Genomic DNA, 21,721 nt, shown 5'->3' with positions numbered 1-21,721 from the left:
GTGCTATTTAAATGCCCTTACTCTTCTATCTTCTGGGAAGCTGTCCAGGATACTCACTGTAGCATGTTTTAGAGCCCTCGCCTCGCTCTGCACCAATATGCGGCTGCTATATCAAGGCCATCCCTTCCTGGCGCAGTGGTGGCAAGCCCTTCTTACAAGGTTCCTACATCTGCTTGCTCTGGCTCTATTTAAAGGCCTGCTTGTTTTAATGCCATTGGTCTCTGCTACTATTATGAAGCCCACGTTACAGAGATATGTTCTGACCCGAGTGTGTGCCTTTGTGCTTTTATGTCCCTTCCTCGGCTCATCCTAAAAACTGTAGGACTGTGTCCGGGAGTACAGACCACCCACCCTCGTGTCGCAGATCTTTTTGCCGAAAGCACAGATTACTCAAAGAATACCGATTTTCACTGGTCGCTGCAGAGGTCAGAAATCAGCTGCAGATCAGAAAACTGTGGACACTTCCTGCTTCTTCTCTTTCAGTGCCTGGGACATTACCTGCTTTGTCTGTGCTCCCAGGCCCAGTAGAGACCAGTGGGCCACAAGGAGAAATATACATATATGTCAATAGTAGGGCAGGCCCTCCTTTCCAAACATTGGAGACTCCTGAACAAAAATGTATATAGTGAGTGCAGTTAGATGTAGCTTGTTTTAATATTTTTCGCAACAATTGTGGGCAAAGGGGCATTATCACCACTGTGTCGCCTGATTTTGAAGTTTACCTTTTCTAAAAAGGGAAACAGAGGGTTAAAACTGGCAGGGGGCTTAGCCAGAGTTCACTAGCTAGAACAATTGATGCAAAGGCCCTGAGAGCATCAGAACCTGCTCTGTTGTCTGTTCCTCAATGGAACATTGCTGCTACTGGCCCCGCTGGTCACATTAGGACGCCATCTTGTGAGAGTGATGCAACAGTACAAGCAAGGGACCCACCTGTAGAATCAGTCACCGTTTTCACCGAAGCCTCGGACTTTCCTTTCACGCCGCCCAGGGATTTCTTCATGCTGAAGCCTTGTGGGTCTCGCTCTTGGGTTTTGGATGTTGTGTAGCTACTCTTCTGCTGTCCTGCTACCAGTGCACTAACGGCTTGTGGGTCCAGCGCCGTGCATTTATCACCCTGCCTTGGCGCGCTTTGATGCCGATGCCCACCCTCGAAATAGCCCTCTGGGCAAAGAAGAGAGGGCATGGGATGCCAGCAATTTGAGAACACTCAATCCTTTCTTTGTCTGCTCTACCAGTGCAGGCAGACCCATACAAAATAAATTAAATAAATAAAGGGAATAATCTGCACCCGCAAACACCTTCCATTCTCTCTGCCCACTTAGGCCTACTGCAAGGGATTTATCACGTCAGGCTGGCGCGGGATCAGTGCCGTCAGGAAGTGCACCGGGCCGTGATGGCGCCACGGCCTTCATTGGAGGGTGGACATTATTCCCAGACTATGAGCCGAGCCAAAGCCATGGAGCCGGAACGATCTCATTTTTAAAGCAAGTCATCACTATTTCGGCCTGGCTGAACTCCCGCTATTTTTGGTTCACGTACTAAGGGAGCGGGGGAAGGGGACTGGGGGTTAGGGGGACATGTATTTGTTTATTAATTCATTTAATTGGGTATTGTGCACTGATTACAACATGGAATCATTTTTGCAAGGGTAAAGGGTTAGGAGAATTGAAGATTACCCTCTAGACCCTAATATTGTCAGTCAAAGTTCCCCCTCACACCAACCCCACCGCAAAGCCCTCCTTATTATGGAGACATCTCGCTTTTTGGGGACTTCACCCACCACTGCACACGAGTATCTGTGCCCAATTGCGGAAGATATGTTTTCATACATACACGTCCCAACTACATGTGAAGCAAGCGTGCAGGTTCCTCGCACACACACAACAGATCCCAAGGGAGGACAGCTGAAGTGCCAGCTCCTCCCACACAAGCAATGGGTACAGAATGGACAACGGGCTGCAGTGCTGGCGTCTCTCGCGTGCACACCGGGTGTAGCTGCCTGGCGAGCAACAGTGCGCGCTTCTCTTGCCTGCTTTACAAGTAGAGTATGCACAGCGGCATTGCACACTTCTCTCCTACACCAGGAATGAGTACAGCTACTGACCCGGAGTACAGCCCCCTCTACCATTCAGTGCATCTACTTCATGGGCAACACTGGAGCTTTCCTCCCACTTACACATAACCATAATACCACTGGTAGGGGCAGTGTGGGTTTCCTTCACGTGCGCAAAATGCATGTAGCACCAACAGACACAAAGCCAGCTTCCCTCACAAAACCAGAACACATAAACAACTGGAAGCCGCAGCGCATGCTTCCCTTAAACACCAAATATATCATGGGCAGCGCCAGTGCAAGCTTCCCCAAACAGAACTAAATGAGCAGCAGTAAAGTTCACGCACACATAGAACACATTGCGCACGCGCAGCAGCAGTGCTAGCTTCCCTCATACACAGTACTAGAGCAATATTGGCAGCGGAAGTGCATGCTTCTCTTACAAGGTATATCATGGGCAGCGCTGATGCAAGCTTCCCCAAACAGAACTAAAGGAGCAGCAGCAAAGTTCACGCACACATAGAACACATTGCTCACGCGCGGCAGCAGTGCTCCTTCCCTCATACACAGTAGAGCAATATTGGCAGTATCAGTGCATGCTTCTCGTACAGAGTATATTATGGGCAGCACTGGTGCAAGCTTCCCCAAACAGAACTAAAGGAGCAGGAGAAAGTTCACTCACAGATAGCACACATTGCTCACACGCAGCAGCAGTGCTCGCTTCCCACATACACAGTACTAGAGCAATAATGGCAGCTGCAGTACATGCTTCTCTTACAGAGTGTATCATGGGCAGCGCAAGCTTCCCCAAACAGAACTAAAGGAGCAGCAGCAAAGTTCACGCACACATAGAACACATTGCTCACGCGCGGCAGCAGTGCTCGCTTCCCTCATACACAGTAGAGCAATATTGGCAGTATCAGTGCATGCTTCTCGTACAGAGTATATTATGGGCAGCACTGGTGCAAGCTTCCCCAAACAGAACTAAAGGAGCAGGAGAAAGTTCACTCACACATAGCACACATTGCTCACGCGCAGCAGCAGTGCTAGGCTCCCTTATACACTGTACTAGAGCAATATTGGCAGCAGCAGTGCATGCTTCTCTTACAGAGTGTCTCATGGGCAGCACAAGTGCAAGCTTCCCCAAACAGAACTAAAGGAGCAGGAGAAAGTTCACTCACAGATAGCACACATTGCTCACACGCAGCAGCAGTGCTCGCTTCCCACATACACAGTACTAGAGCAATAATGGCAGCTGCAGTACATGCTTCTCTTACAGAGTGTATCATGGGCAGCGCAAGCTTCCCCAAACAGAACTAAAGGAGCAGGAGTAAAGTTCACTCACCCATAGAACACATTGCTCACGCGCAGCATCAGTGCTAGCTTCCCTCATACACAGTACTAGAGCAATATTGGCAGCAGCAGTGGATGTTTCTCTTACAGAGTATATCATGGGCAGCGCCAGTGCAAGCTTCCCCAAACAGAACTAAAGGAGCAGCAGTAAAGTTCACAAACATGGGCGACAGCAGTGTTTGCTTCCCTCATAGACAGTACTAGAGCAATATTGGCAGGAGCATAGTGGGCCTCATTACGACCCAAGCGGTAAGTTACCGCCTGGGTCGTACCCTTACCACCATGGCGTAAACTATGTTTACGCCATGGTGGTTGGCGGATTTACCGCCCTATTCCAAGGTGAGTGGGGCGGTAAATCCCCATGTCCCATTTTACCCTTCCCCATTCCCATTTTCGCCCCATAGGGCATAATGGGAATGGGGAAAGGCGATAATTACGGCACCATAAATTACGGTGCCGTAATTATTGCCAAGGTCCCTTTGCGGCATGGATGTTATTGGCTGCAAAAAGCAGCCGTTAAAAGCCATCCCGCAAAGGGAACCTTGTAATCAGGCGTTAAGGGTCGGCGCCGTTTACGGCGCCGTAAACCCCTTAATGCCTGAGTCAGAATGAGGCTGAGTGTTTCCCTCACACAAAGACACACACACACAGAACATTCACAGCACAGGCATCAGAAGGGCAAGCTTCATTCACAAACATAGAGCTGAGAGTGGCAGGCCAAACTTCTCTAGCACAGGCACTATCAGTGCATTATTCACTCATAGATGGGTCAGGTACAGCACAGAAACAGCAGATCTTCACACACATTTTTAGTTCAGCACAGTTTAGTAGTGCCTGCTTCCACATACAGAACAACACGCCGGCGCATGCGCGTGCGCGCACACATATATACACACACACACACACACACACACACACACACACACACACACACACACACACACACACACACACACACACACACACACACACACACACACACACACACACACACACACACACACACACACACACACACACACACACACACACACACACACACACACACACACACACACACACACACACACACACACACACACACACACACACACACACACACACACACACACACACACACACACACACACACACACACACACACACACACACACACACACACACACACACACACGTTCTGCACTGGCATCAACACGGTAGGCTTCCTTCAGACATATTACAGTTACCATATGTTCAGAAGCAGTATTACAAGCTTCATTGAAACATAAATAAGGTCGAGGTAGCAGCAGTGCAAGTTTTCTTCACACACAGAAACTGTAAATTACAAGAAGCAGTGCAATTACCCCTCACACACAGACCAAGTGTAGGCTGGGCAGCAGAAGTGCAAGCTTCCTCAGACACACAGAACACTGGCAGCTCAGGCAGCAGCACGCTGTCCCTTACACCTCAAAGTCACTCATTGGAGCCTTCAATAACCACCCCATACTAACTTTGCGAGCCATTACCCAAAACAAAAAAAACACATTGGTATAATTGAGTCACTCCCACACACGTCTACGTCAAGACGGAGGCGAGCATTATGCTTTCTCTTCCATTAATCCTGACTTCAGCATCTTAAACAAATAAACACATTTTGTAACTTCCCACATGGGAATAATATTTTTTTGTTTTTGTTTAACTTTATCAACTAAAAACTACACTTGCCTTAAGTCCCAGGCCCACTGTAGTCCCACAGTCCTGGTCACATGCTCCTCGTCCTTCCTCTTCCTGTTCTCTCCCTCTTCTTTCCCGCTCTCCAAGCAGATAAGTGGCTTTTATTTTAGCTGCGTATATATTTTGTGTTTACTTATGGAATACTAAGTGATACGAGCGCGCCTTGAGCGGGAGCAGCGGCGTCAAGCTATTTACCATATTTATGAGCGTGTGATTTATATAGATAAATAAGAATTTTTGTTTTGTTTCAGTAGTGCAAGCGTGTGGAGACAACAGCCCGTGTCGCATTCTCTGCACATCAGAACCTCGCCGTCATCCGCAGACAGAGAGTAGGCAGCCCCCTCCCTCGGGGAGGAGGAGAGAAGCGCGACGGCCAGAGAGTCCTTGCAGAGTAGCCCCCTCCGGCAGGGGGGCGTAGCCAAGCTCGCAAGAGCAGAGTGAAACACTAGAACATCGTGCACCAGAGCAAAACGCTCATTGGTGAGGGAAGCCTCCTCCCTTGGAAAGGAGGGGCCATCCACTCACCGGCAAACGGATCTCGGTTGCAGAGATACGATCAGAGAATGCGCTTCGTTCCGAAAGCTTTTAAAAGTCCAGTTAAAGCTAAATTACACCCGCAGTGCGGATAAAACACCGGAGCCCTCCATTTTGATGACAAGGAGATTAGAATACTTGCCTCCCACAGTCAGGGACAAACAGTGTTAGACATATCAATACTGTCCAGGCCAGAAGGTTCAACCTCAGTAAAAGAATACAGTGAGCTAGTGGACGTGCCACTAGACCTGAGCAGGTATCTAAGGCACACCCAGCACAGAAAGGATGGCTGAGTTTGAATGGAGTGGGAAGGAGCAAGAGGCAGCCTATTCTGAGGATCTAGCCTATAGCTTCAAGGAAGGGCTGGGAGACTCACTAATAGAGGCAGTGGCTCCAGGGGTGAAGCCCCTGCAAGACAGACTGAGAACAATTGAGACATACCTGAGCCAAAAAAAGACAATCACCTTACTAAAAGACAGCACGTCCAAAAGGGTCACGCTAAAAGACCCACAGGGTTTGTAAGAAGGCCCGGAAGAGAAATAAATCGTCTGACCCCCCGGGTCATACAGACGGGGCAGAACAGAAGGCCCCTGAGGCTACCGACACTTTCATAAGATTGCGAGACGCCTTCATACACAAGTCGGGAGTGCCGAGCCCAAGACCCCCTACCCAGGGAAAGATAATATGGACAATGAAGAGCAATTCTCCAAAGAGGAGCCCACAGGGTCACCTCGATCCTCACAAGAGGAGAACAATAAATAGGAGGAAGAGGTCAAAGGAGGCTCGAGTTGGTGGGGGGGGGGTATAGGGTAGGCAGTGGTCATTGATCGGCATAAGTAAAATGTTGCAATATTGTGATATGCACTGCAAGTTTTGTTTTTGGTTTGGTTGTTTGTTGGTTGTGGAAAATAATAACATTTTAAAAAAATACAAATAAATAGGAGGAAGAGGAGGTACAACCCCCACCTAAGAAAAAGTTGAGGAAACTCAACAACACAGAGGACGAAGAAGGAATTTCGGATATGTTCAAGCCAGAGGACATCCGAAATCCTAAGTCCTCGGAATGGTTGCCATCACCAAGGGTTACTAAATGCATGACGCACAGGTTACATAAAGCTTTAGAGAAAGAGGCTAGACAGAGGATGCAGGCGGAATGCCTGAAGCCTGAACTACCAGGGAAGGTAGCAGAAGCACCGGAGCTCAATCCAAAAATGCTGGCCTTTGTTTCAAAGACCACCAGAGATCCCAGAAAAGGGAATGACAGATCCTGGCGCAGTTGCCAAGAAAAGGTGCTCGATCTAGCAGGACCTTTTGCGAAGATCATGGGCCTGGCCGAACGAGCAAGGGACACAGGCGAAGAAGTGGACTCGCAGGTACTCGCTAATTGGGCCCAAAGGGCAGTGTGCCTCCTAGGCAACACTAATTGAGCGATCTCGTCAGAGCGCAGAAGAGGACTGCTCCTGAAAATAGACCCCAAGCTAGGTGATCTGGCATCCTACGAGGCAGGCGAATCAGCCCAGGGACTACTATTTGGAGAAACCTTCGGGAAGGAAATGGGGTGGTTCATGGGAACCTACACCTCCTTTGAGAAGGCCCAGGCCTCAATAAAGAAAAATATTTCCTGGTAGGGTTTTTGCCGGGATGGGTCGGTACCGAGGCCGAGCGACCAGTCACTACCAAACTACAAGAAGGCCTCAGAACAACAGGGCCCACTATTGGGAAAACAGGCAGCAGGGCGCCCCCCCCCCCCAAGAGGTTGTTTACCGAGAGGAAGGAGAAGCAGAGGACAGGGAAGAGGACAAAACTTCACCACAGGTGAGACAGGGCACGTACCTGGGGGGGACCGGGGAGGAACCTTAGAGTTTTGGGAGAACTGGCGCGCGCTTTCCAGTGACGCCTGGTTATTGCAGACAGCCAGAGGGCTGCAGCTAGAATTTAAACTAATACACACACAATCCCACCCCACCACCCCTTACACCCGGCACAGCTAGAGAAGGAGGCCCTACACGCAGAACTGCAGAATTTAGCACTCAAAAGAGCGATAGAGCCTTGCGCAACAACGCCCAAAAATGTATAAGCAACATGTTCCTGGTGCACAGGAAGGACAAAGTAAGACCTGTAATAAATTTGTGAGAAATGAACAGCTGGGTGGTCTACCAGCACTTCAAGATGGAGGGAATCCACCAGCTCAGAGGTACCCTCAGCCAGGGCGATGGCTCACAAGAGTGGATCTCAAGGACGCATACCTCACAATACCAGTCCAAGAGGAAGACCGCCCCTTTCTAGCGTTCGACTGGGACGGGCAATTTTGGCAGTTTGCGACAATGCCGTGTGGGCTAGCCTCAGCACCATGGGCATTCACAAAACTTATGAGGCTGATAGCCGCGGCAATCAGAAGAGAGGAATAAGGATGATAATATATCTGGACGAGATCCTGCTGATGGCGGCCAACAGAGAAACACTTTGAAACCAGATAAACTGGGTAACAGATTTTGAACGTCTCTAGGATCCCTAGTGAATTGGAAAAAATCAGAGGTCATAACAACAAGGAGAATAGAATTCCTAGGGTTCGTCATAGACAGCAGGACGACGACTCTAGAATTGTCAGCCAGGAAGATAAGAGACAAAGAAAGAGATAAGAAATTGCCTGAGCAAAAGCGTAATCTCCCTACGAACAACAGCAAGAATATTTGGTCTACTGGCAGCATCGATCCAAGTGATATTCCCAGTGCCCCTACATTAGCGAGCCCTCCAACGACTAAAGATAAAACATTCACAACATGGTCTTCGATACCATCAACTAGTACCGCTAGACGTAGAGTCAAAGATAGAACTAACAAAAACTTGCAGCCTTAAATGACAAACTGCTGCGAGTATTGTGTAGAAATAAAGATTGTTACTTGTGGTTTAATTGGTTGGTGCTGCCTTCATTCGTGATTTGTTGCTCTAAGGGCTGCAAAGATAGAACTAGAATGGTGGCTACAGAATATGGACGCCTGGAATGGGAAAGCCATATTTGGTGATCGGCACGATCTTGTGATAGAATCAGACGCCAGCAGAGCAGGCTGGGGAGCCTGCTGCAGAGATATAGAGACAGGGGGCAAATGGAGTATGGAGTCACTCAAAATGCACATCAACTGTTTAGGACTGTTAGCCGGGTTGTTTGCGATCAAGGCGTTTACGAAGGACAAGGTAAATTTGTGTATTCTGCTCAAGATGGACAACATATCAGCAGTCAGATACATCAATCATTTAGTAGGGACGAAGTCCAAATTATTAGCGGAAATGGCCAAGGATTTTTGGCACTTCTGCCTAGAGTCAGGGACATCAGTAGTAGCAGAATATCTACTGGGTTCGCTCAATGTAGTAGCGGACTGAAACTCCAGATACCTAGAAGGGTGGACGGTCATTTTTTCGAAAAAATAATGCCGAATGACAATTTTTTAGAAAAAATAATGTAAAAAAAAAAATGTCGAATTCCGTTTTTTAATTATATATTTATTTTGGGGTTCGGGATAAAAAAAAATGGGTAAAACAAAAAAAAAAAATTAAAAAGGGAGGTTGGGGGGGGGAACCCCCCCATTTCGAGAAAAAAAATGCATTAAAAAAAATTCAACATTTTTTATTTGACATTTTTTTCCGAAAAAATGACTTTCGACATTATTGGTTTCGAAATTATGACTATAAACCACCTAGAAGACTCCAGCGACTGGATGCTAGACAAGAGCATATTTCGGCAAATAAAGGAACTCTGGGGACCAGGTCACACAGATCTGTTTGCGTCCAGGCTGAACGTGCAGAAGAGCAGATACTTCTGCTGGAGGCTAGACCCTATGGCGGCTGGCGTGGATGCATTTCTCAAAGATTGGAGAGGCGAGACGCACTACACCTTCCCGCCCTTTGTCATGATGAACAGGGTGTTAACAAAAGTCCACAGAGAGAAAGCACAAAGATAGTAGTGGCCCTGATCTGGAAATCGCAAGTTTGGGTTCAAACATTGATGGAACTAGTGACCGATGGCCCGAGAATACTACCCCCAGGAGACAGACTTCTCACAGACCAAGTTGGGTCGTATCATCCTCTGAGAGTGAGAGGGACTGTTCTGCTGCATGATAGCAGGAGACGCTGGAATCTCCCAGGAATGTTGGCGCAGGCTGCTAGCCTCATCGCAGAGTCGTGGGAACCATCGACTAGAAGGAGCTACGACGCAGCTTGGAGTAGATGGTCACGGTGCTGCAAAGGGAGAAATCTTCATCCCGTTTCGTCCCTTCTAGTAGAAATATTGAATTTCTTAGCGCAGCTACTCCAAGACAGGAAAGCATATAGAACGATCGTAGTATACAGATCTGCAATATCAGCGGGCCATGTAACCATTGAAGGATTGCCCGTAGGGGAGAACATAGCGGTAGTTGGACTACTCAAAGGAATAAGATTTAGGAAACCGCCAAAGCCGAAGTATGACACCCTATGGGATGTTTCAGTAATCCTGAAATTATTAGCTAGCTGGCCAGGCAACAAATACCTCGCACTGAAGCAGCTGTCAGGGAAACTGGCTATCCTTTTGTGCCTGGTGTCATGTAGGAGAGTTGCAGATGTCAGAGCGTTAGATGTAAAAAGGAAAGTGTACGGACCTGAAGGTGTAACCTTCACCCTAGTAAGAAGAAAAAAGACAGCTTCAATGACAATAGCCTATCCATACCTGCAGGAACACCCCAAATGGTGTGTAGCAGCCTGTATAAAAGAATATGAACATAGGACTGCAGAGATGAGGTGGATGGGGACAGCGCAATTGTTAATAGCGCGCAGAAAACCCCATAAGGCAGTAGCGACAGCCATAATAGCAAGATGGGTGAGAGAAGTGAGGCAGTCAGCAGGAATAGATATGGCTAAGTATGAAGCACATTCTGTTAGGGGTGCAATGACTTCAAAAGTGCTAACAGGGCGCAATGTTGCAAGATATCCTATGTGCGGCCGACTGGGCCAGTTATAATACTTTTAGAACATTCTACTTTAAGCCAGTACAGTCAGTGGCAAAGACAGTGAAGAAAATCTTTGAACAAGCATAATGCTCGCCTCTGTCTTGACATAGAATGAAGATTACCCCTGCTAATAGTGCAGGGAGTCTTGATTCTATTAAAAACAAGGAGGCAAGAATTTCTTTCCCGCCCTAGATACACAGGAGAGTTCAAGTTGATGTATAACGATGTACTCATGATAAAATGTTTCCCACAAAATAGGGTTTGTATCTGCCTCCCTAATATGCTCTGTTGTATCTTTCATTAGGAGATGACCAGATGAACAGTTGAGCCAGGCGATGAGGGCACACATGCTGTCTTAGTCCAAGACCACCAGTTATTGCGGATGAATGGCCGAACATAACAGTGGAAAGAATAAATACTATGGGCCTGATCACGACTTCAGCGGTAACCCTTAAATCCGGCGGTAGCGCTAATACCGCCGGATTTAAGGGTCCGCTGAATCAGGGCTTCGGCGGATTTTGCCCCAGCTCTGAGCTGGGGGGAAATCCGCTGAAAAGTCGTGCTATTACCGCCGCCCGGAAGTCCGCCGGCGGTAAGAACGCGAATATTCCCCATTGAGCCCAATGGGGAATGGGGCATTCCCGAATGGGCTCAATGGGGAATGAGGAATTACTTTACCGCAGAACTCGTGATCCGGCTCTATTAGCGCCGGGGAGTTCGGTGGTAGGGCTATTACCGCCGGCGGTAATACCACCGGCAGTAATGGCCAAGTCGTGATCAGGCCCTATGTTTGGACTAGTTCAAAGTTCAGTTCAAGATGGAGTGCAGTTGAAAGCATTCAAGAAGAGGGAGAGAACAGGAAGAGGAAGGACTAGGCGCATGTGACCAGGACTGTGGGACTACAGTGGGCCTGGGACTTAAGGGAAATGTAGTTTTTAGTTGAAAAAGTAAAACAATAAAAAATATATGTTTTTCCAAATGTGTTAATTTGTGGAAGATCCCGGAGACAGGAATAAATGGAAGAGAAAGCATAATGCTCGCCTCCTTATCTTTAATAGAATCACGACTCCCTGCGCTATTAGCAGGGATCTTCATTGTATACCCCTCCTAAAAAGTATCAAACATATGAACGCTACACTGCTACAAATACCATACATATCGCAGTCTCAGCCAATACATGTTGACACCACAGGCACAAGGCTCTCATTCAGACACAAATGACTCAATGCCCTTGAAACCAAAAACACCCAGAAACTGGAATGGACCCGGCTCCTCCCAAAGAGTACGGATCAACACAACAGCAAATGTAGCTCACTTTTTCCCTCTCTCCCAACTACTCAAATGCACGCCTGCTCTTTCAGATCTGCCAGACAGAGCACCAACAAACCATGACAAGGGCTTCAGAGAGGGGTATAAAGTCCTCTAACGTAACACAACACATATTAAAGGGTTATGTGTGACCCTCCCAACTGCATTGCCCTTTTAAAATGTGTGTCCCACCCAAGGGTATTGCCCTTTTAAGATGGGCTGGCCCAAGCTAATAAAAGGAGCAACTGCAGGCACGTGCCTCAGAACGGCTGCAGACTCCAAGAATGGATCTGCTGTCTCTCACTTTGGGCCATGTGACCACTGGCCTGCAGTCCTGGCCTGCAGGCCCACACCATGTGACCACGATCCTGCAGGTCCCTACTGGTCTGGGCCCCCCGGATCAGCCGGGTGCCTCGAGTCCAACCTGGGCACCCTCCATCTAGGATGCTACCGGCATCCATGGTGCCTCTGGCACCCAGGCCGTATCCCTATAGCCTCTCAGGTTTCCGCCCTGCAACATCCATAAGTCTGGCTGACCCTGGCCCACAGCCAACCCACAATATTGGTGACGAAGAGGAAGGAACCCCTGCAACGTGCACACTCCCCTGATGTCCCTCATTTTCATGAAAAAGGAGAAGGGAACGGAAAGCCAGGATCAGCCGCTGTTGCTATGTTGCCCGGGAAAAAGGAGGGAATGCATAGCAGCCTGCCGGCGGTACCCCCCCTAGCCACAGCCCTCTGTGAAGAGGGGTTCGTGCAACCAAGGTGGGGGTCAGCCCGCAGCCCCTAAGGCACTTGCAGCCCCGCAGAGGGAGAAAGTGTCCAGCTCTTCGAGCTTCAGACCAGAACTTAGATGAAGCAGCATCCACCCACAAAAGTAAAATGCAGAGGAAACGGCATCCGCCACCAGAAAGAAGATACGTGCCCCAAGATGAGAGTAGTCACTAATCGGCCTCCGACGCGTTATGGAGGAGAGAGCCCTGCCTGCCTGTAGTGTCATCGGTGCTTCGCCCTGGATACGCCAGGGGCCGCTGCGTGTACAGTGAACTGGATGCAGAATCCGCCATCAAGAAATGAATAAGGAGGCTGCCCGTGCTCCCTCCCTTTGTTTAGACAGGCTGACTCGGTGGGTAAAAAATTATGCGCCCCATGCCGAACATTGCGCAAGGACAAAAAAAGAAAAGCAGCAGCCATCACGGGTCAACCGGCGGTGAGTGTGATGTGGTCCTGTCAGCAGAGCTACTGAAATTGATGTGAGAGGACCCGCTGCTGAGTAAAATATCCCCAGCCACCCGGAGGTGTAAAAGGAAATTGCTCTGTGTCAGAGTAGAGAAGAACTGGGCAAGCGGCTGCTCGCATGTGACCAGCTATACCGCCGGCAGGGCATGCTAGCTCTCTGCCGTACCAGCAGCCCCCCCCTAATTTCCTCTGTGGCTCCCTGTGAGTCCCGAGGCCAACCGGCAGTGAATACCATGTGTGCTCCGGTGTTGGAGCAGTGAAAATAAAAGCCCCAGTAAAGTCCCAGGCCAAGAGGCGGTGAAGAGGGACGTGCTCCATGTCAGAGCATGCAAAAAATGTAAAAATGCATATATCCATCTACAGATCCCGGGCCGATTGCGACGCTAAGAGTAAAGCGCTCTGTGTGGGCGCAATACAAATAAAGGCATATGCTCCCTGGAAGACCCCACGCCAAACCGGTGGTGAAGTACATAACGCTCCGTGACCGCAGATCAACGGAAAACATCCCTGTTTTTACAGTTGAATAACAACTTGTTCTCCTACATGAGGCCATGTGAGGAGTGGGTTTCTTGTTCTCAAGCGATAGTTTTTTTACATTGTACACAGAAGCCACCCGTTTTAACTGCAGCAAAGAAACAAGTGTCTTTGGTACTCCTATCAGGAACCATCTCATGTCTGCTATGGGTGACAAGTTGCATTGGTCGTGCTGCATATGACAGCTGATAGAGGTCACCTTAATCATACAATGGGTGGGTGCTCTGCTACGAGAGCTGTTCAAAAGAGAATGGATGAAATGATACAGGTCTAATACAGGAAGAACTGAACTGGCAAAAGCGTGATGCAAACAACTCGAGGGTTGCAACTCAAGGTTGAGTGCGTGTGCACCCTCTGCTACCGGCAGTGTCCTGCCAACATCACCTGCCTGTGGGCGAGAAGGAGTGGCGAAACTCCAACACATTGCCACTGGTGTCTCACTGCCTGCCCCGCTGGATCACATTCAGGGAGACAATGAATTTTACTTCATAGTTTGACCCGAAGTGTTATTTAAGAAAATGTTTTTAACACACAGGAACACTTCTTGGAGTTCACTTTTTCAGCGTGGAGACTGATTGTTGTTCAGGTACCATTTATTAGGTGGCCTCAATGAACAGTTATCACAGGAGACCCCTCATAATATATGTGGGCTTCTGTCCTTTGGAGTGGAGTGTACGGATCTGCTGCCCATTAAGGGGCTTGTGTATCAGAGGAGCTTAGGTCCACATTTCAGAGAGGAACTGTTTGCATGGGTCGTTTGACCTTTTTTCTTTTATTGACCTACGTAGGAAGTGTGTGGTCCCCAAGTCATAAATCACTTGGTGGTTGTTAAAAAGGAAGAATTTTAAAACAAGGAACTTCTTCCACAACAAAATGTTGTATAGTCTAGACCAAGGGGTATCCCTGGTTAATTTCTTGGGATATCTTTGGTTAAAAGATGGTAGACCGGTTTCGATGATTATGAGTTATCATCTTCTTCAGGACTGTGACTTTTGTGCTTGTCTCGATGAGGTCATGGGTGGGGGGGAAACAGGAGGGGTGTCATCCCATCTACCTAAGAGAAAGAAAACCAAAATAGGTTTTAATTCTTGAGGTCACTTATTAGTCATTTATTCTATCTTGTTAATGAGTGGTTTTCAGTTATTTTTAAAACAGATCAATCAAAATTACGAAAAGTATCTGAACAATCTTTTTTGGCAATTGGAGACTTTTATGGCAGGCAGTGCTGGTCATTACCTTGTTACAGCTCTGTGATTCAGATGCTGTCAGACGGATTTCTGTTCTGTGCGGCTACGATAGTGTGTCTATGGGATCCTGAAAGACACCAAGGGAAGCTCTGTCAGGACTTCCTCGTACTTGCTGGTCGGAGCTCATAGCTATATTATATTGCATTCAAGTGCCGCTAGGCGGAGACAGTAGAAATGGTAAGGAGAACCCTGATCAACGAGCCAAGCATAACACCAGAACATGCAGGCTTCATTACTGAACTTGCAGAAATTGCTCTAACCAGAAAGTTCTTCATTCTTGACAACACATATCTCAAGCAAATCTCCGGAACATTTGCGCCCAGCCTAGCAAATCTCTATGTTGAATATTTTGAAAACAAATTTGTATATGCAAACACAAACCCCTACCGGGACAAGATAAAGGTGTGGAAAAGATACATTGACGACGTCCTTATGATATATCAGGGGACAAAATAAGAACTGACAGTATTCCATCAGTGGCTGAACAACTGCAATGGCCATTTAAAATTTACCATTGAGGCCAATAGGACAGAGATACACTTCTTAGATCTCCAGATTATTAATCAAGGAAATTAATTACTGGCCCGGGTCTATAAAAAAGACACCGATAGAAATTCATTACTGCAATATAACAGCTACCATCCAAAAGCCCAGAGGGACTATCTCCCTTTTGGCCAATTCCTCCGGTACCGCAGGACGTGCACGAGACTAGAAGACTTTAAAGAACAATCCGGGGCATTCAAGAAACAATTGAAAAAAAGAGGTTGCCCAAAAAGAATCATCAATGATACATGCAAACGGGTAAGAAATATACCAAGGGAAATCACGCTCCAGCAACAGACGAAAGACCAAAAAAGAGAAGAAATAACGGCGGTAATGAGCTACTCCCCCATGTTCAACGCCATCAAAAAAGAAATTAAAAAACTCTGGCCCATCCTGAACACGGACTCTAGTTCTTTGGCCCAACCATCTTTTTCAATTAAAAGACGCAGAAACTTAAGAGATAGCCTGGTACACACCTCGAAGGAACAAGGAGACAATGAGGTGGAGAACACCATCTGGGAAGCAAATAAACCAATGGGACGCTCAGTGTGGGGGATGCTCCATGTGTGCACAAACCTCAAGACCATCGAGATAGAATGGCACACACCGTGGCAACAAAGAAGTTTCACCAATTGCAAATCTAAAGGGGTTGTCTAGCTCATCACATGCCCATGCACCCTGCGGTATGTGGGTATGACAACGAGGGAGGTGAAATAAAGACTCATTGAGCATAAGTCATGCATTCGAACCAAAAAACTGACGGCTCCCCTTGTGAACCACTTTGTCGAAAATGGACATACACAGGATGACTTCACGTGGACTATCCTTGAGAGATTAACCCCACCAAGAAGAGGCGGGGATTTTGGACAAATACTCCTCAAACAAGAAGATATTTGGATTTTCAGACTTAACACAGTCAAAAATGGAAAGAACGAGGAAATCCAATGGAATAATCTGGCCTTAATGAAATGAATACACAACAATGATTCTAAGCGACATTGCATGATGAACACCAAAAATGTTGAAACATTGTTCATTAGGGATGAAGCCTGTAGCAACATCTTAAGAAGGACAATGTGTATGCCTTACACATGTGGAACCTCCTCCCCGGTGTCAATGGGTGCTAGCGCGATACAAAAAAGCCCCCAATATAAACAAAATACTAGTTTGGCGTTATCATCTTAATCAACTTAAAAATTAAATATTTCACATCCAATTGATACCAGCGCAGCACCAATTGCGAGGGGAGAAGGTTCATACAAGTGTATTATAATGATTTTATGTATTGACATGCTCATATGACACGGCAACTAGGCCTATATACTTTGTTAAAAAGAGATCACCAAACTGTATGTATGGAGTACCACAACTCGAACGATTGGTATGATCGGCTAAGGCCCCTTCAACAACCCCCTCTCGGATTATATCTAGTAGCCCTAGTTTAACAGCACATCTTGTGGCACCCATAGTAATTGTATGGGAACAAGGACACTGAAAATATGGCCACCAAAAAATGAGGGCCACTAACATGAACAACGGACCACTTAAAAGTGTCCGTGTTGCTGGGCAACCGTTGCTAGAAACAGAGCGACAGCCCTGGCATCCCACGGCTAAAATGAAAGCAGAGGCCGCTCAAGATACCTGGTGAGTGGCGCTCCCACTGCAACTGTACTTTGGAATTAAGCACGTGACCGCAACAAGACGCTGCTTTCTACCCCGCGCACGATCAGGAGCTTCGGCAAGCCCTTCGGGCTGCCACGCTCGCGATCGCTTGTGTTACGTGTCATCTGGGCCAACCGGCTTTAACCAACCAGTGACGGGACGGGCAGTCGGGCACACATCCGTGCTCTGACCGCCGGCGACCCCTTGAACAGCTGCTATTATTAAAAACACAGCAGAGTGTGCACGACCGTGCGCGGTGCTAAATAAAAAACTCCCCTTGGTGCGCGCGCACCACATGGCCGAATTTCCTAGCGGCACTTGAATGCAATATAATATAGCTATGAGCTCCGACCAGCCAGTACGAGGAAGTCCTGACAGAGCTTCCCTTGGTGTCTTTCAGGATCCCACAGATGCACTACCGTAGCCGCACAGAACAGAAATCTGGCTGACAGCATCTGAATCACAGAACTGTAACAAGGTAATGACCAGCACTGCCTGCCATAAGTCTCCAATTGCCAAAAAAGATTGTTCAGATACTATTCGTAATTTTGATTGATCTGTTTTAAAAATAACTGAAAACCAATCATTAACAAGATAGAATAAATGACTAATAAGTGACCTCAAGAATTAAAACCTATTTTGGTTTTCTTTCTCTTAGGTAGATGGGATGACACCCCCCCTGATCCCCACCCTACCCTTGATCTCATCGAGACAAGAACAAAAGTCACAGTCCTGAAGAAGATGATAACTCATAATCATCGAAACCGGTCCACCATCTTTTAACCAAGGATATCCCAAGAAATTAACCAAGGATACCCCGCGGACTAGACTATACAACATTTTGTTGTGGAAGAAGTTCCTTGTTTTAAAATTCTTTCTTTTTAACAACCACCAAGTGATTTATGACTTGGGGACCACACACTTCCTACGAAGGTCAATAAAAGAAAAAAGGTCAAACGACCCATGCAAACAGTTTCTCTCTGAAATGTGGACCCAAGCTCCTCTGATGCACAAGCCCCTTAATGGGCAGCAGATCCTTACACCCCACTCCGAAGAACAGAAGCCCACATATATTATGAGGGGTCTCCTGTGATAACTGTTCATTGATGCCACCCATTAAATTGTACCTGAACAACAATAAGTCTCACTGCCTGCCCCACCATCCATGGACCAGGCCAATGTGGGCCCCAGGTGAGGGTTTCTGCCGGCCACCGAACCGGGACATCAACTGGTCAATCTTCCTGCAAGGGGAGGCTATGGACGGGCCAGGACTGCTCCCTCATTAATAGCAGTGAGATTCCTACCTGAGGGAGCATGGCCAAAAAGAGGGGGGTGAGTAACATGCTGCCACCCCATGCCCTGTCAACACGCAGAGGCATTCCCACCTGGAGGAACCTGAATGTGGCGCACCCTAGACGCCCTGCTACCCGCGTCTCGATGTCTCCCCCAACATCAAGGGACTAAGCGATGTGGCCACTGATGCTCCCAGGTGCGGCTTTGCTGCCCTTTGAACTGTGCTATCAATGGAACTTGGCCAATGCTAGTGATTATCCTGAATGGACACTGATGCAAAGTGAACTGGTCTCTTGCAGTCCTGCAAGTGCTCAGAGAAGACTCAGTAAACATGTGTTTGGATGCTGTGAGCCTGCATATAAATGATATGCTTAAAGTGGTCCCAGTTAAATGGATGCGAAGCTGTGCTCCCGTAGTTTGTAGGCATGCCCTAAATAGTGCCAGCAGCTAACAGTGCCATCATTCAGTGGTTGAAGTTCCACTTAACCCAGGTTAATAAAGGGTCTTGTAAAATGTGGTAGAATTGCCAACCCCAACTGTCACCCGCTGAATATGTGTAGGGTGTTCGATGTGTGTCGTATGTCTGGAACTACCGGAGTCCCTATTTATGTGGCAGTGGTGTATCCATCTATTTGTCTACCCTACAATTCCCAAGTGGTATAAGTATTGTTGTTCTGTGAAGGGGGGGATCATTTATGTTTCATTAACATGTGTTTGTTTGTTATGAAAAAGGAGGAGTGTTATGTGTTACCCTCCCAAGTGTATTTCCCTTTTAAGATGTCTGTCCCTTCCAAGTGTATTGCCCTTTTAAGATGGGCCATGACTGTGTCTTGGCCGGAGCTAATAAAAGGAGTAACTGCAGGCACGTGCCTCAGAACAGCTGCAGACGCCAAGAAAGGATCTGTTGTCTCTGTCTCTCACTTTGGTCCTGCAAGCCCACACTGTTTGACCACGGAGTAGGTCCCTGTTGGTCTGGGCCCCCGGGATCAGACTGGTGCCCTGTGTCCAGCCCAGACATCCTCCATCTAGGATGCTACTGGCATCCATGGTGCCCCTGCCACCCAGGCTGTATCCCTGTGGCTTCTCAGGGTCCCGCCCGGCAACATCCATAAGTCCGGGAAAAAACCCAATAGGGTGCTGGGCATCCCTTCACCTGTGATGCCGGCCATGTGCCCACAGCCGGCTCCACAATATAAAGGAAGCAAAGTAAATTACAAACAGCAGTGTAATGTTTCCCCACCAGGGGTGGACTGGCAACAAAAAGAAGCCCTGTAAATCATTTTCAAATGTGCCCCGTATTACACATTTTCAGCAAGCCCAAACATTTTCCTATGAGAACATTTGGAAAATAAAATAGTTTACCACACAATCTCCAGAGTTCCCTATAGTCCAGTCCATCCCTGTTCCCCAAACACAGACCAGGGTACGGCATGGGCGCAGGAGTGCAAGTCTCCTCTGACACACAACCCCGATACAGTACTGGCCGCACTAGTGCACGTTCCACTCACGCACAGGATATCAACACCCCGGGGCAGCAGCAGTGCAGCTTGATTCACACGCTGATCACGTACTGAAAAGGCAGCAGCAGCGGGTGCTTTCTTTATATAGCAAACAGGAGCAGCATTAAGAGCAGTAGCGCCCGCCCCTCTCACCCATCGCCAAGTTCCACACATGCTGCTGCAGCAGACGCTTCAGGCAAACAGCCAAAAGATGCGCTTCACAGGCTGCAGCGCTTCATGCTTCCCTCACCCTAGACCAGACTAACATGTCGGCAGGGCAGCAGCGTCCCTCGCACACTTTGTCGGCACAGCAGAGGCATCCATAGCCTCAGCAGCATCGAAAATCCAAAACAAACACACGCACGCGCGCGCACGCTGCCGCACTGCATGATTTGCTCCCACACCAGACCGGATACTGAATGGAGCGTCGCAGCGGAAGCGCAAGCTTCCCTCTCACACGGCTAATGACAAAGAGCTCACCAGAATCCAAAAGAAGCACATACACACCCCATAGGCAGAAGCAGTTTGCGCTCATTCCACAAGCACATGGGTGTCATTTTAGAGGATGGGGGCGGCAGATAAGCCCACCTTTGGTGCTCGCTTACCATTTTTAAATGGAGCTTACCACTTGCAAGGTGCACATGGAATCATGCTTCATCCACTTAACCTATTAAAGCTGCAGTTTTTCCGACTCCCTGGTGAACCAATTTGAAGTGTCTACGCTGACTGAGCTTGGCTCCGAAGATTGCCGAACACGGCCTCCCTCATGCTGCCATGGGGATGCAGGATACCATACAAAGGCAAGCAGGGAGGAGTGAGTGCTGAACAAGTCGCTGCATATATATGTGGGGAATGGGTTAGGGTGATAATAAATATGGGGGGGGGGTGAAAGGGCTGCGGGGGTCTCCCCGGCATATATGTGTGGCAAAATGGGTTTAAAGCAAAAATAAATTCGGCATTCTGGCCTTCGGTATTCTTTTTTTCGAAGTGATCCCATAGATCCGCTCAGCACAGACCAGAGCGTAGACACACCAGCCCCATACACCCAAGAGGGAAGATAATGGCCTATTGGACGCAACACAGACACACGAGTCTGTACAGGTTTGTCTAGGTGTGCCCCGAGTCTGGGCATGTTAAGGTCACAGCTTATGGTTACACCAAAGAAAAATAATGCCATTAGAAGCACCACACATCAATGTGCATCACCTTGACTGACAGAACAATTAAGGATATGCCATGGGGATTATCAGGGTTTCTAAAGCACCTCTTGAAACATGACATTAATATGTCATTATTTGTGCAAACCTATTGGCTTAGAGACCTTTTAGGGAATTCCTGATCATGGAAAATGGAACATAAGACAAAGCGTGATGTGGCCAGCAGACACACATCGTGTTCAAGAAAAAGATGGGTGATGTTATGGAGTTTTCACAAAAGGCAGCGCATAGTAATAACATGGAGAAAGGACAATGGGTGGGCTTTGCATGTGCGAGGTAAGGGAGAAGGGTACTAGAACACTTTAGTGTTACTTTGACATTAAAAGGACGTCATGTAATTGCATAGCGCTTCATGCCAGTTTCTTCCTGTTTCCAAACATTGTAATGAAAAGTGTGTTCTGATTATCCACCTTGAAAGGTTGAAGGGGTAAATTCGACCAATCAGGTTTGGAACTGGTTTCCCCTTGAATGAACACAGATCCCTTGGGTGAAGGGTTAACTTACTAAATTACCTTATTTACAGCCATGCTTGGACTGGCCTATATAC

At 47.8% G+C, this 21,721-nt stretch overlaps 1 protein-coding gene across 6 annotated transcripts in view; it reads right to left on the bottom strand.

Annotated features, from left to right (window-relative positions):
• Nucleotides 1–20,322, bottom strand: part of ADIRF (adipogenesis regulatory factor) — a 31,049-nt gene extending 10,727 nt beyond the window's left edge. Inside the window, exon 1 of one of the 6 annotated variants that reach the window (XR_011304336.1) lies at nucleotides 20,208–20,322. Coding sequence is in view for 1 of the 6 variants with exons in the window: in XM_069651474.1 (XP_069507575.1) it covers nucleotides 931–1,000 (70 nt within the window). In the remaining 5 variants the exon portion in view is untranslated. Of the gene's footprint in view, nucleotides 1–930; nucleotides 1,160–5,110; nucleotides 5,431–14,949; nucleotides 14,990–20,110 lie in introns of those variants that run through there. The other 5 variants (XR_011304337.1, XR_011304335.1, XR_011304338.1 and 2 more) reach the window with 5 other exon arrangements.
• Between the last annotated feature and the right edge of the window lie 1,399 nt (nucleotides 20,323–21,721).

Source organism: Ambystoma mexicanum, chromosome 3p (genome assembly GCF_040938575.1).
Source record: "Ambystoma mexicanum isolate Mex_15411 chromosome 3p, UKY_AmexF1_1, whole genome shotgun sequence".
Taxonomy (NCBI): domain Eukaryota; kingdom Metazoa; phylum Chordata; class Amphibia; order Caudata; family Ambystomatidae; genus Ambystoma; species Ambystoma mexicanum.
Note: the sequence above shows the minus strand (reverse complement) of the source record. Positions and strands in the feature narration are given on the sequence as shown.